The sequence below is a fragment of the Phyllobates terribilis genome, unplaced genomic scaffold (assembly GCF_046119375.1).
Source record: "Phyllobates terribilis strain yellow unplaced genomic scaffold, ASM4611937v1 Scaffold_1__5_contigs__length_1240528914, whole genome shotgun sequence".
Classification (NCBI taxonomy): Eukaryota; Metazoa; Chordata; class Amphibia; order Anura; family Dendrobatidae; genus Phyllobates; species Phyllobates terribilis.
Window position 1 is genome coordinate 66,744,344 of NW_027362761.1, and position 15,898 is coordinate 66,760,241.

Below are 15,898 nucleotides of genomic sequence, written 5' to 3' on the forward strand. Positions count from 1 at the left end.
AACAGGCAGGTTAGGCTGGCATACTGACAGGTGGGTACTGGCAGGCACGGCTGGTATGCAGACAGGTGGGTACTGGCAGGCACGGTTGGTATGCAGACAGGTGGATACTGGCAGGCACGGCTGGTATACTGACAGGTGGGTACTGGCAGGCAGGATAGGGACCAGTACAGACTGGGATACAGGAACAGAGCCGCAAGTGCGGCAGACAAGCAGAACAAAAGCCGCAGGTGCGGTAGACGAGCAGAGCAAAACCCGCAGGTGCGGTAGACGAGCAGAGCAAAACCCGCAGGTGCAGTAGACAAGCAGAGCAAAACCCGCAGGTGCGGTAGACAAGCAGAGTAGATACACACAAGGTACTTACAATGAAGTAGTGAGTGGACACTAAACTCACAAACAGAAGTGCAGAGACAACGAGTTGGAGTTAGTTGCAGGTTCAGACACTGCAGGAAAAGGAAAGATATGAACATAGAGACAAACAAGTAATGGGCTAGGACACTGTTCAGACAGGAACTGAACCAGGAACAAGATACAGAAACGAGCCTGGGAACTCAGCCCCCAGGGTGGCGGAAACGGACTAGAAGTCACAGATACAGGCAACGGGCCTGAGTATACAGCCCCTAGGGTGGCGGAACAGACTAGAAGTCACAGATACAGGTAACAGGCCTGGGTACTCAGCCCCCAGGGTGGCGGAAACAGACAAGATACAGAACAGGACCTGGCAAATCAGTTGCAAGAACACACTGAAAGAAAGTGTTGCTCAGGCACCTCCTACAGGCTGGAGGGGGTTTAAGTATCCAGTGACTCACAACAATAGGCTGGGGACGCATTAGGAGTGCGCACACAGTAACTATAAGAATCAGGCAGCAACCGCGCCGCCGCCCTAAGCAATCAGACAAGAGACATGCACACAGCAGGTACTGGAGCAAAGTGTGCAGCCTGGACTGATAGGTAAGATGGCGGTCTTGCATGGTGGGAGGTGGTAAATCATGCCAGCACGCCGCCAGGGATGTTACAACCTCCTTTTTCTACATAGAGCTTAGAAGCATTCAGCTAGTCGGTTTTTAATCATGTGATGTCATATGCCTAATGGAAAAGAGAAGAATTATCTCGGTAGAAAGGCAAAATGAGCAATTGTAAGTACAAAGTGCTGTATAATATGATGCTTGCAATGCATTAAGAGGATACAAAATTTCAATGGGAATTGCTACTTATTTAGAAAGGAATGAAACAAGTAGTTCTTTACATGCAGAACACTGCTATTCATACATGACAGACCCACATTGAAAAGCACAAATACTTTCTATTTAGTTGTCACTGTGTCTGGTACTTTGAAAAGGATACAGTGTAACCCATTAGTTGCCCTACATGTCTGCAAGTAGTATTTTAATAATGAAGCGAAATGAGTCATTCAGTATTATGGATTATAATAATGAATGAAGCAAATATGTGATGTATTATGCCTTTATGGTTATGTTTTCATGTGTTTTTCTTTCTCAGGCCTTCTTGGAAATGGCTTCTGAAGAAGCAGCTATTACAATGATGAATTACTACACCCCTGTCACTCCTCAGCTCCGGAGTCAGCCTGTCTATATTCAGTATTCGAACCACAGAGAATTGAAGACTGACAACCTACCGAATCAGTCGGTAAGTGCCTTCTGATACTGATCCTATACTACAGCTTACTTAAGATAAGGCCCTGTTCACCATAGTTTTGTGGCTTCCGTTTGTATCTCAATGGGTCCTTTGGGACACTAATTTTGAGTATAAGAATAGTACAACAGGCTGCGTTATTCTTGGTCAAAAATACTGGTAAACCTGACTGTTTTAGGCCACATTCAGGGGTAGTGGATTTTCTATGCAGGTAATGCGTTACAAATCTGATAGAAATTGCTGAACTAAGTGAATGGTGTTCTCACAACATCACAAATGCATGTATGAAATATTTTTCTGTTGTGGATTTGATATAAAAATATGCAGCATTATCACTGCAGCAAAATACACTGTAAAGCCTGACCCACAAGTAATCCACAAGCATAGTGGTGGATTTGCATTTTAATCCACTGCAGAAAACATCATTATGGCTGAACTCTGAAAAACAGCTAAACTGTTTTCAAAACAAGATGGACTACTAGCACAGTGTGGGTGTCAGGCTACACCTCCTATTATACTCTTCTCTTCTGTAGAGGGAAGGGGCAGAAGGAATGAGGCGCAGGGTGATGATGAAACCGGAAGATGGTGTGGAGCTTACTAACAAGTCTTTTACTTCATCCCGGAGATGGATTCACATCTACACTGCTCAGCACTGCTGTATAATTTCCTCCGTGCTCCTGCCTCTCTCTGTGTGCTGACTAAGGAAACAAGAGCAGGAATCTCTATCTAGTCTCCTCCACCCAGCTCATAGTCATTTGCAAATTAAGAGATAGAGACTGCAGAGGGAAAATTGGTGAAAATGCAGGATACAAGTTGTATAAAGTCTAAAAAATTGTATTGTAGGTCCTGGCGACTGTTTCTAATAGCATCCATCAGAATTCTGAGTACAACTCTTGCTTAATCTCTAAGGCTGTGTGCCCACTATGCGTTTTTTAAGCGTTTCCTCAGCGGCAATTCCGCTGAAGAAATGCTTAAAAAACGCTTGGTAGAAGGTCTGCCATGTTCCCCAATGATAATCCGCATGTGCTGTGCACATGTTGCGGAAATTTCCGCTGCGGATTATCATTGCGGAAAAATCCGCAGCACTACCAATTATTTTGCGTAATCACGGCGTTTTCACCGCCATTGACTTGCATTGAATCACTTAATATCCGCATCACTACATGTGCACATGCGGATATTAAGCGATTCAATGTGCAGATGGTACCCGGGTCTGGAGAAGAAGAGACTCTCATCCAGACCCGGGTACCATAGTACCTGTAAAAAAAAAAGAATTTAAAATAAAAAAATACATTATACTCACCTTCTGATGGCCCTCGGTCTCCTTAGTGATGCGTCCTGGCTCCCCGGCGGCTCGCGATGGTCTAAAAGGACCTGCCATGACGTCATTTAGTCATGTGACGGGTCACGCGACCGCTGACTTCGGCGGTCACGTAACCTGTTACATGACTAAATGAAGTCATGGAAGGTCCTTTTACACCACCGCGAGACACTGAACGCATCGGATAAGGAGACCGGGGGCCATCAGAAGGTGAGTATAATGTTTTTTTTTTTTATTTTTTACCATTTTTATTCTTTTTTTTAACTAACTTGGTCACACTATATAAAATCCATGCCGGTTGCATGGATTTATATAGTGTGACCAAGTTGTCAAGCACTTTCCAAGTGATGCTAAAATCGCATGTGCAAAACGCGTGACAAACGCTTGTCCCTGGCTGAAAAAACGCATGTACAATCCGCATGTACAATCCGCATGTACAATCCACATGTACAATCCACATGCGTTTTTTATGCCAGGGAGATGCAGAAATTCTCAGGAAAAATCCGGAGCATTTCTGCATCGTGGGCACATAGCCTAACTCAAAATGTGATGAGTTTTTTTTTCCCTGATATATTTTCTTTTTTTTCTTTTTTTTAGCGAGCACAGGCTGCCTTGCAAGCTGTGAACACTGTCCAGTCTGGTGGTCTGACTCTCACTGGAGGTGAAAGTTTGTTAATAGGTCACAGTCCTGTCCTCAGAATAATTGTTGACAACCTGTTTTATCCTGTTACTCTGGAAGTCCTGCATCAGGTATTAATATTTCTACATTATAAACTCAAAAGTAAGCAAATCTACAAATATGTTATCACCCAATGACATGAAATGGAAAAGTGTCTTAGTGCCATGAAATAAGACTTGAAAACATTAGGTATTCCGTAATGGGAATCACCTTTTAGGGGTTGATGTGAACATGCCATTTATGTTGGTTTGTCGTCCTGGTCCTCCCTTCTGATGCAGGGGAAGTGTTTTAACCCTCTAAATATTGAGTAACAAAAATAAAATTATAGGTGTCACATAGTGGGTAAAAAAACAATACTCCTTTTTGATTTTGTCCTATAAAATCTGAGAATTGAATTTTTCTTGATTTTTCTTTTTTTTACCTCTCTCATTATAATTTGTACTAGATCATAATCATATCTGTCATGACACTTTTGATTCTTTAAACTTTATATATTGAAAAATTCATGAGGAAACAAATAAAAACTACTTCTCTGCCTCTCGTCTTCTTGCTTGAAGGGTGGCGGACCCTCCTTCTTTATTAATAGTTTGGACCAGTAGCATTGTTGTTTTCTCCCGATGTTGCTATTTTAGGCAGCTTTGCCTCTGCAGTATCAGAAACACAGTGTGATTGATGCTGGCCAAGGATTGGAAACTAGCAGTGCACTTCTGTGATCCTTGCCAGCATCCTGGCAGTGCTTACAAGCTCAATAGTAAAGAGCTTGTAAGCACTGTTCATGTTATGAAGGTAAGTATATGTATTGTAGCATACATATGGCTATGTTTTAGGACAATACATTATTCTAATGTCACTTTTTCACCTTCTGTCACCTATCTGAATAATTCCAAAGTAATGGTGAAATCTTTGACACTTTTATTTCTTCCTGGTGTCACAGATCTTTTGCAAGTTTGGAACAGTACTGAAAATCATCACATTTACAAAGAACAACCAGTTCCAGGCTCTGCTTCAATATGCTGATCCAATGAACGCACATCACGCCAAAGTGGTAAGGAAGACATATGACGCACCTACTTATTACTGGAGATGGGCTGGTGGGGGGAGAAAAATAGATCCTGCATGTTTTACAGCTCCTCCTGAATGTTGGCAGTCTTATGCTGTGTATTATCAGAGTTACAAAGCTGCTTTGTGTAAAAGTGCCTGCTAAACAAAGACCTTCAGTAATGAGGGAGTCTGAAATGTTCTTGGACCCAGCTCTACAATGACTGACCTATTTTGCAACATCGAGCTAAGAGATAAGGCCCGTGCTGATGATCGGGAGAAAATGTATCCACCTTCTTAAGTGACGTGTCTTTTAAGTGAGCTAGCCTTTGCACAAACCTGTCATTCTTCACACTTTTAGTTTTTATCTGTTATTTAACGTAGATAAATCTATTGTTGTGCAGCCATGTGACCTTGGTACATTCATGCTTTTTCCTTCAAAGCAAACATGGGTATTTTATGTCACATATTTTTGAGTAACTTCCTTCTCGTTTTATTTTAAAGGGCTTTTCTGGGACTTTTATATCGCTGGCCTAACCCCTCCTCCCTCAACAATCCGCTGTTCCCGCTGGAGGCCAGATGCAATCAGTTGCGGAGCGTGACTACACAGCTCCATCAACTGCATAGTGGCTGCGGACAGGTACTGCACATCCACCCCCTATTAATTTCGAATAGGGATAAATGTGCAGTACCCAGCCATGGCCCCTGTACAGTCGACAGAGCTGTGCTGAGCAGCTCCACAATTGAGCTAATCCAGCAACATCGGGAGCATCTGATCGTCTGGGGTGCCGGGTGTCGCACCCCCACCAATTAGATATTGATGACCTAGCCTAAGATTAGGCCATCAATATAAAGTATCACATAACCCTTTTTAATTTTATGTGAAAAGTGTAGTATATCTGGAGCCATTTTTAATATGATGTTTGTTATTGCCAAATACTTTGGTATTACACATGTGGGCACATTGAGAAATGATTACATATATGTATATATATATATATATATATATATATATATATTATATAATGTTAGAGGTCTCCCAGCACAATGATCCATACTTGTAAAATATGGGAATAGCTGTATACTACAGAAGCGACTCTGCTGTAAGGTCGAAGATCGGAGAGGACTCCTATCCCAGAGATTAAATCGCTTAGATACCACAGTCATTCATAGTGGGAGTAGACTTCTTCCATCACCCAATTGGAGACCCTGTCACACAGTTGCAGGGTCCTGATGGGTTTCCACATCCGCCAGGGGTAAAAAGAAAGCCCCATGAATGCCATCTGTGTATGGCTACTACGCCCAGGTGTTTTTAATGGGCTGTCTGTCGGCAATATACGGTAATATTGCAGTGTTTTATATCGGCAGTCAAAGGATTGCATGATCCCTAGAAAAATAGAATTTTAACAAAAAAGTTAAATAAAATGTTTGGAAGTATAAAAAAAAATACAAACGCAAAAAATGTTTTTGCATAATAAATAATTTTGTAAAATACACAGAATTGGTGTTGCCAAAACAATCAAAAGACAGATTACCACATTTATCCCACACGGTGAATACCATGGGAAGAAAATTCCAGAATTGTGTTGTCTTCCTGAATGTCATCCACTGCTGCCTTAACCTTTTAATGACCAGGCCTGAAAAGACCATATTGACTGGCCAATTTTTTGTTTTGTTTTGTTTTGATTTTTGGCCCTCTGCTTTTAAGAAGGCATAATTTTTTTATTTTTTCGTTGACTGGCTTTATGAGGTTTTGTTTTATCTGGGGACAAAATGTATATTTTTTAGCACTGTTTTGGGGCATATACAGTATGAATTACTGTGTAATTTATATAATTTTTTTAAAAATATATTTTTTTGCTGTTAAAATTCTCCAGGTTAATAGTCATTTGGATACCTATTGTTTTTTTATGTGTGTGAATGTGTGTATATGTATGTACACACAAAAACATTAAATATCCTCATAACTAATGACCTGGAGAATTTTAATAGTAAAAAATATATATATATTTTACACAGCAATTTGTATATTTATAATATGTTTATGTATATGGTAACAGCTGTGCCTCTAGTACCATTGGTTGCGGACAGGTGTCATTTATCATTTATGCGGTCTTTATTCTGTTAGTGGAAAGCCCTTTATAAGACTGCTTTTGTCCTTCTCTTAGGATAATAAACGAGAGGAGGGATTGCCTTTGGCTGCAAATAAAGGATAAATTAGATAATCATATGTTAGGGAATTTCTGGTAATTCTTTTCTCTAAAATTTACACTGTCCCCAGAGGTAACATATTACCCAGCTCACAATTATCTACACATTTTATACAACTATTATATAAGCTGTGTATAACTTCATCAACTATTTGAACTACACCTCAGAGCACCTAGCTGTATATGCAGTAAATGAATATTCTCAAGTTATTAAATTGATTTAATTGGTTAGACATGGATTTAATCAGTTGGGTATGAAAATAAGCAAGTTTTTGACTGACTTGCCTTTTTATATCTGCTGACATTCACCTGCAATGAGAACTTTTATCTTTCATAGTGTAAAGCTGGATTCCATGGAGCTTGCCTACTAGTGCCAGCGTGTCGGTTCATACCCAGATCTGTAGTGAGAGCAGAGAGCGGTCATTACACTCGTAACCATTACACATCACACTGGTAACTCCCCTTTTATTTAAAATAATCTCTGGAGGCAGATTCCAAGGGAGATCTATGTCCGGCTCATAGTCCTGAACAGCTCATTTACATATAAGAAAAACATGGATATCTCTGGAAAAAGACATCAGATTGCAGATATCAAAGTATCATTTTCTTCAGCTTCCTATGACCTTCGTGCCCATATAGACGGCTTAGGAGGGTTGATCCTACTGACAGATTCCCTTTAAAAAATGTTAGGTGATAACTTGTTGATTGATGGGAGTGTGACTGCTGGACCTACAACAAATGGCAAAACGGGACACTTTTTATTCCCTTTTAGAATGAAACACCAAAGCATCTAAATGCTTTATGTGAACACTGGCTTAAATGATTTTCCACTTGAAACCTTCCTTAACTAGTCGTTTTATAGTAGTTTTATGTGGTGAGCTTTATCTGGCCTTAATTAGGCAAAAATAGATCTTTACCAGTAATAGCCACAAAACATTCAAGTGCCACTCTTGCTGTAGTAAACCCTTCTGGAAAACACGTGGCTCTATTTCTGGTTGTCATTAACAGTTTAATGTGTTGCTTCCTTTTTATGTTGCTTTTCACTCTTTCTTCCTGTAAACCCCCTACATGCCTATGGGTAAAAGTACTTAAATCCATTAGCTGGAGGTTGTCCAAGCTTCATAAAGCACTGTATAAAACAGCTTTACGGAAGTCTCTAACACCTCAATATGGCTAGCTTCTGCACTACTTGCTAAGCTGTAAAGGAGCATGTGTGACATAAATGGGAAATGGAGAATAACTGTGTGTGCGTATATGTATGTATGTATGTGTGTGTGTATATATATATATATATATATATATGTATGTATGTGTGTAAATAGATAGATATAATGTGTATATAAATGTGTGCGTATATAATATGTACACACACACAAAGTCATGTCTGAAAGTGCTGACTTCCATGAAATTGTTCCTGAAAATTAAGTATTTCTCCCAGAAAATTATTGCAATTACACATATTTTCTTATATACATGTTTATTTCCTTTGTGTGTACTCGAATAACCCCCAAAAAAACTGAGAAAAAAAGGCAAAATGGACATAATTTCACACAAAACCCCAAAAATGAGCGCGACAAAATTGTTGCCACCATCAACTTAATATTTGGTTGCACACCCTTTGGAAGAAATAACTGAAATAAATCGCTTTCTATAACCATCAACAAGCTTCTTACACCTCTCAACTTGAATTTTGGACCATTCTTCTTTTGCAAACTGCCCCAGGTGTCTCATATTTGAAGTGTGCCATCTCCCAAGAGCAATTTTAAGATCTCTCCACCCGTATTCAATGGGATTTAGATCCAAACTCATTGCTGGCCACTTCAGAACTCTCCAGCGCTTTCTTTCTGGGTGCTTCTTGAATTATGATTGGGGTCGTTGTCCTGCTGGAAGACCCATGACCTGGGACGCAAACCCGGCTTTCTGACAATGGGCACTATATTGCGACCCAAAATCCTTTGGTAATCTTCAGATTTCATGATGCCTTGCACAGTCATGGCACCCAGTGCCAGAGGCAGCAAGACAACCCCAAAACATCTTTGAACCTCCACCATATTTGACTGAAGGTACAGTGTTCTTTTCTTTGTAGACCTCATTCCGTTATCGGTAAACAGTAGAATGATGTACTTTACCAAAAAGCTCTATCTTGGTCTCATCTGTCCACAATACGGAAGGATTTTGGCTTACTCACGTACATTTTGGCAAACTGCAGTCTAGCTTTATGTTTGTGTCAGCAGTGGGGTCGTCCTGGGTCTCCTGCCATTAGCGTTTCATTTTATTCAAATGTCAATGGATAGTTTGTGCTGACACTGATGCACCCTGAGCCTGCAGGACAGCTTGAATTTCTTTGGAACTTGATTGGGGCTGCCTATCCACCAGCTGGACTATCCTGCTTTGCAACTGTTCATCAATTTTTCTCTGCCATCCTCGACCAGGGAGTTTTGCTACAGTGCCATGGGTGGTAAACTTCTTGATTATGTTGCGTACTGTGGACAAAGGAACATCAAGATCTCTGGATATGGACTTGTAACCTTGGGATTGTTGATATTTTTCAACAATTTTAGTTCTCAAGTCCTCAGACAGTTCTCTTCTCCTTTTTCTGTCCTCTATGCTTAGTGTGGCACACACACACAATGCAAAAGATTAAGTCAACTTCTCCCCTTTTTATCTGCTTCCAGGTGTGATTTTCATATTTCGCACAACTGTTATTTACCACAGGTTAGTTTCAACGAGCATCACATGCTTGAAACAAAGTTGTTTACCTACAATTTTGGAACGGTGCCAATGAGTTTGTCCAGCCCATTTTTGGGGTCTCGTGTGAAATTATTTGCAATTATGCCTTTTTTCTCTTTTTTTTTTGTGTTGTTCCCAAACACACAAAGGAAATAAACATGTGTATAACAAAACATGTTTAATTGCAATCATTTTCTGGGAGAAATACTGTATTTTTCGGACTATAATACGCACCTGACCATAAGACGCACCCCAAATTTTGGGGTGGAAAATAGGAAAAAAAATATTTTTTATAAGATGGGGGTCCGTCTTATAGTCTGAATAGGTATCTTACCTGGGGGGCGTTGGAGCAAGTGTCACAGGAGGAAGGGTCCTTCAGGAAGCCAGCGGAACTGGGGCCTGGGGCCTGTGGTGGGGCCTGGGTCTGTGGTGGGACCTGGGGCCTGTGGTGGGGCCTGGGCCTGTGCTGGGCCCTGTGCTGGGGCTAGAGCCTGGCTGGGGCCTGTGATCCAGATGGGGCCGGGTCCTGGGCCTGTGAGCGGCGTGCGCTGTTGTCCAGTGGCTGCAGCTGTGCAGCGGTGCGGCAGAGCGGTAATGGGTGCTGCGGTGCGGCTTTCCGGTGGCCGTGGCCATCTTCATGAAGCTGTGATCCACAGAAAAAAGGCCGCCCGAGCCGTCGCATATGCCGTCTGGGAGCTCAGACGGCCATTTTTCTGTGGATCCGCACCGCTGTTTTCCTGTAGATCACTGTGCACCCACCGCCGCTCTGCCTCGCCGCCGCAGCGCTGCACATCCACTCTGCCTCGCCGCCGCACAGCCGATCTACCTCGCCGTCGCACCCACCGCCGCTCTGCTGCATCGGCTCTGCCACCGCACCCACCACCGCAAGTATGTGGTAAGGTTCGGACAATAAGACACACCCCCCATTTTCCTCCTAAATTTGGGGGAAAAAATTCAAGGGTGCCAACACTTTCGGCCATAACTGTATTTTATACTGTAGATCTATAGATAAGCATTTTAGAGACTGCAAATTCAAGCTCCTTGTCTTGTGATACATACACTATTTGCACATCTTGTAGAACTGACTGTAGGAGTAAAAGAGGAGTATGTGCATGAATGCTCAGATAGTCAGTGGGATGTTTTAGTTTTGTGATTTTACCTAATTAGTCCTTTATTATGATGAATAGATTGACTTTTGCAATATTTTTTATATATCAAATAAAGCCACCGTTTGCCACCTCTACAGACATCAATGTGCAATACTTTTTTCCTGTACTTGTGTTGAATTGTAGATGTGTTTTTTTTTTTACATTTTGGAGCCTTGAATAAATATAATATATTAAAATATATAAAGTTAAAATGAATAAGATCGGTGAAACAAGGAATCTAATCTTGACTATGTCTTATTAGGGTTATTTGGCCCCGATGTCCAAGTGAGGAAGGTGCCTGTTGGTAGTGCATAAACATGCACCATCAGCTCTTCCAGTCCCATCGTGAATGCCATTGATAATACCAGGTTATCACAAATCCTACATATGTCATTGATTTATCCAAAAATAGGAGTAAAAAGTTGGATTTACATGTGTTTGAATTAAAAATTCTGTTAGCAAAATGTAGTCTGTGTATGATTTGATATACAGCCCTTATTTGATTTGGGGGTTACAGTTCGTATTCCAACTTTATTTTTAATTCACATTTATCTGATTATTCTAGGCTCTAGATGGGCAGAATATTTACAATGCCTGCTGCACGCTGCGTATTGAATCCTCAAAGCTGACCAGCCTTAATGTCAAATACAACAATGATAAGAGCCGAGACTTCACACGCCTTGACCTGCCTACTGGAGATGGACAGCCATCCCTTGATGCCACAATGGCAGCTGCTTTTGGTATGTACTGTTTTTGTATCATGTCAAAAGGTTTTACCAGCCTACCAACCCTTCTCTTCACCAAGATCACAAAATACCCTCACCCCTTACATTTACCGTGCTGTTAGTTCTGGAAATATCACACGTCCATTGTTCTAGAATATATGATACATTAAATGGCTACTAATATAGCACACCTAATGTGTATTATATTTAGAATATTTCCTCTAATATTGCAGTCTGTAGTAATTATATGCAACCGGCATCTTGTTCCCGGTTAGATGTCGACTATTCATTTTATATATGGTGTTAGATAACAGCTCACTTTGTATTCCATTTGATTTCCAGAGGATTTTTTAATAGTTTTCCTTTTTACCAATTTGGATAAATCTCTCCCCTATTATGTTGCAAATTATCGATGTAAAACAAAATCCTATAGACTCCAGTTTTGATGATACATGTAGCCTCCCTAGCTGAATGGTTTGCCCACTCCCCTGCTCTCATTTGAAGCTTAATGTACCAGTTTATGAAGAAGATGCTAATTTCCCAGCACTTTATATTCAGATTGAGATGTATTGAGTGTTTTTTTATGCCACCAATGTAAGGGCCCTGGTTCTGAGGTCCCGCTCAGGATCCAAGGCAACTGGTTTTGGGAATATGAAATTAGCTGGAAATGTACCACCCATCTTCTTCCATAAGGCTGCGTGCCCACGATGCGGATTTAATGCGTTTCCTCGGCTGCATTTCCGCCACGAAAACGTGTTAAAAACGCATGTTAAGTTGTCTGCCATGTTTCCCAATGATAATCCGCATGTGCTGTGCACATGCTGCTGAAATTTCCGCTGCGGATTATCACTGCAGAAAAATCCGCAGCACGACCATTAATTTTGCGGAATCGCGGCGAAATCGCCGCCATTGACTTGCATTGGACCGCATAACATCCGCCTGACTACACGTACACACATCGATATTATGCGATTCAATGCGCGGATGGTACCCGGGTCTGGAGAAGAGGAGACTCTATAGTACCTGTAGTTAAAAAATAATTTAAATAAAAACAAAACATATACTCACCTTCTGATGGCCCTCAGTCTGCTCCCGGCGGCGCTGCTGGCTCTTCGGCTGCTTGCGGTGGTAAAAGGACCTTCAATGACGTCATTTAGTCATGTGACAGGTCACACGACCGCTGACATCGGCGGTCACGTGACCTGTCACATGACTAAATGACGTCATGGAAGGTCCTTTTACACCACCGCGAGAAGCCGAAGACACTGGGCGCATCGGAGAAGGAGACCGGGGGCCATCGGAAGGTGAGTATAATGTTTTTTTTTTTATTTTTCACCATTTTTATTCTTTTTTTTTACTATTGATGCTGCATTTGCCGCATCACAACTTGGTCACACAGCATAAACCATGCCGGTTGCATGGATTTATATAGTGTGACCAAGTTGTCACGCACTTTTCCAAGTGATGCTAAAATTGCTTGGAAAGCGCTTGACAACCCGCATGTTCAAAACGCTTCACAAACGCTTCTACCTGGCAGAAAAAAACGCATGTAAAATGCACATGTGTTTTTTCTGCCAGGGAGATGCAGAAACGCTCCTCAGCATTTTTGCATCGTGGGCACTTGGCCTTAGACACGCTGCTTTAAAGGGAAGTTCAATATATGGAGGTCCAATTCACTTCAATAAGAGCCTTCGGATAGGTTATTAGGCAACTGGCACCCCTACTGATTGGCTGAAAATACTTACAGCCTAAGCAGTTTTCAGCTGATCGGTGTGGGTGCCGGGAGTCAGATTTCTGCCAATTTTATATGGATGGCCTGTCATACAGTTAGGTCATGAATAGTTTACTCGTGGACCTGCCTAAAATAACTCCGACTTCAGGAGAATCAAACATCCCATAGATGTTCCAGTACTAATTCTAGTAGATGATACCCCTTCATCAGCTTCCCGGGAGCAAAAGTCACTTAATATTTATGAACAAATATGCCTATACAATAAACTAGTAGAAAAGACCAAGTTTGAGAGCGCAGATATATGGAGAATCTATGGTCATGAATACCTACCTGACTTATATTTCAGTCTAGCCGATTGTAGTATTTCAGAGAGCAAGTGGAATCGTAATAAAATAATATTAAGGAAAGCCGCCAAAGGGGCCATTTATTTTGTTTCAAATATTTTTCTAGTGATTTGTTTCTTTATGTAACTTGACTTTACAAGCTCTCAGCGCAAATGATGAATCATAGAGCTTTTTAATGAACGTTCAAGTAAAAATTGTAGTTTAGTCTACTTATTACTACTTATACTTAAAAGTTCAAGATGTCCACCTATGTGTGCATGCACATTTCTTTAATTAATCACGGAGACTGAAAATACGTGGAAAATACGCAGGTAAAATATACAAAAATGTGTTTTTAGTGTGTTCTCATCAGCGGAAACACAACAAACACACTCCTGTAATCCGCATATGACAGCATCAATGAAGTTTTGTCTAAACCAAATACCAGGAAGTATCAAACACAAAGCGACTTGGTTTAAAACAGGGCACACCAAAAAAAACACAGCGTCAAGAAGGCGATTAAAAATGCTTTTAAAATCACTAAAAACTGCACTGAAAAAATGCAAGTAACCTAATTTACATAATAGGTGGAGAAAATCTGCATCATCAAAAGCTCATGGTGGGAACGTAGCATTATGGTGCAGGGGTGATTAAGTGAGTTGTGGCACATCTTCTCATCATGAAAAGAAATGATGATACCATCTCCACTCCCACCCCAATCCTCCTACCCCAAAAAATACATAGGAACACATATACACTGCTCAAAAAAATAAAGGGAACACTTAAATAACAGAATATAACTCCAAGTAAATCAAACTTCTGTGAAATCAAACTGTCCACTTAGGAAGCAACACTGATTGACAAGCAATTTCACATGCTGTTGTGCAAATGGAATAGACAATAGATGGAAATTATTGGCAATTATCAAGACCCACTCAATAAAGGGGTAGTTCTGCAGATGGGACCACAGACCACATCTCAGTACCAATGCTTTCTGGCTGATGTTTTGGTCACTTTTGAATGTTGGTTGTGCTTTCACACTCGTGGTAGCATGAGACGGACTCTACAACCCACAGAAGTTGCTCAGGTAGTGCAGCTCATCCAGGATGGCACATCAATGCGAGCTGTGGCAAGAAGGTTTGCAGTGTCTGTCAGCGTAGTGTCCAGAGGCTGGAGGCGCTACCAGGAGACAGACCAGGAGACGTGGAGGGGGCCGTAGGAGGGCAACAACCCAGCAGCAGGACTGCTACCTCCACCTTTGTGCAAGGAGGAACAGGAGGAGCACTTCCAGAGCCCTGCAAAATGACCTCCAGCAGGCCGCAAATGTGCATGTGTCTGCACAAACCGTTAGAAACCGACTCCATGAGGGTGGTATGAGGGTGGTACGTCCACAGATGGGATTGTGCTCACAGTCCAACACCGTGCATTACGCTTGGCATTTGCCACAGAACACCAGGATTGGCAAAGTCGCCACTGGTGCCCTGTGCTCTTCACAGATGAAAGCAGGTTCACACTGAGCACATGTGACAGACGTGACAGAGTCTGGAGACGCCGTGGAGAGCGATCTGCTGCCTGCAACATCCTTCAGCATGACCGGTTTGGCAGTGGATCTGTAATGGTGTGGGGTGGCAATTCTTTGGAGGTTCACACAGCCCTCCATGTGCTCACCAGAGGTAGCCTGACGGCCATTAGATACCGAGATGAGATCCTCAGACACCTTGTGAGACCATATGCTGGTGCTTTTAGCCCTGGGTTCCATCTAATGCAGGACAATGCCAGACCTCATGTGGCTGGAGTGTGTCAGCAGTTCCTGCAAGATGAAGGCATTGAAGCTATGGGCTGGCCCGCCCGTTCCCCAGACCTCAATCCGATTGAGCACATCTGGGACATCATGTCTTGCTCTATCCTCCAACGTCACGTTGCACCACAGACTGTCCAGGAGTTGGCCGATGCTTTAGTCCAGGTCTGGGAGGAGATCCCACAGGAGACCATCCGCAACCTCATCAGGAGCATGTCCAGGCATTGTATGGAGGTAATACAGGCACATGGAGGCCACACACAATACTGAGCCTCATTTTGACTTGTTTTAAGGACATTACATCAAAGTTGGATCAGCCTGTAGTGTGTTTTTCCACTTTAATTTTGGGGGTGACTCCAAATCCAGGCCTCCATTGGTTAATAAATTTGATTTCCATTGATGATATTTGTGTGATTTTGTTGTCAGCACATTCACCTTTGTACAGAACAAAGTATTCAATGAGAATATTTCATTCATTCGGATCTAGGATGTGTTATTTGAGTGTTCCCTTTATTTTTTTGAGCAGTGTATATAATCTCCCATT

General features: G+C 41.8%; 1 protein-coding gene across 4 annotated transcripts in view; it reads left to right on the forward strand.

The window, feature by feature from the left end:
* Positions 1 to 15,898, forward strand: part of PTBP3 (polypyrimidine tract binding protein 3) — a 163,396-nt gene that overhangs the window by 110,829 nt on the left and 36,669 nt on the right. For all 4 annotated transcript variants that reach the window (XM_073663715.1, XM_073663740.1, XM_073663731.1 and 1 more), the window contains 4 exons: positions 1,498 to 1,644; positions 3,569 to 3,721; positions 4,585 to 4,695; positions 11,342 to 11,516. In XM_073663715.1, coding sequence (XP_073519816.1) covers positions 1,498 to 1,644; positions 3,569 to 3,721; positions 4,585 to 4,695; positions 11,342 to 11,516 — 586 coding nt within the window. The remainder of the gene's footprint in view (positions 1 to 1,497; positions 1,645 to 3,568; positions 3,722 to 4,584; positions 4,696 to 11,341; positions 11,517 to 15,898) is intronic.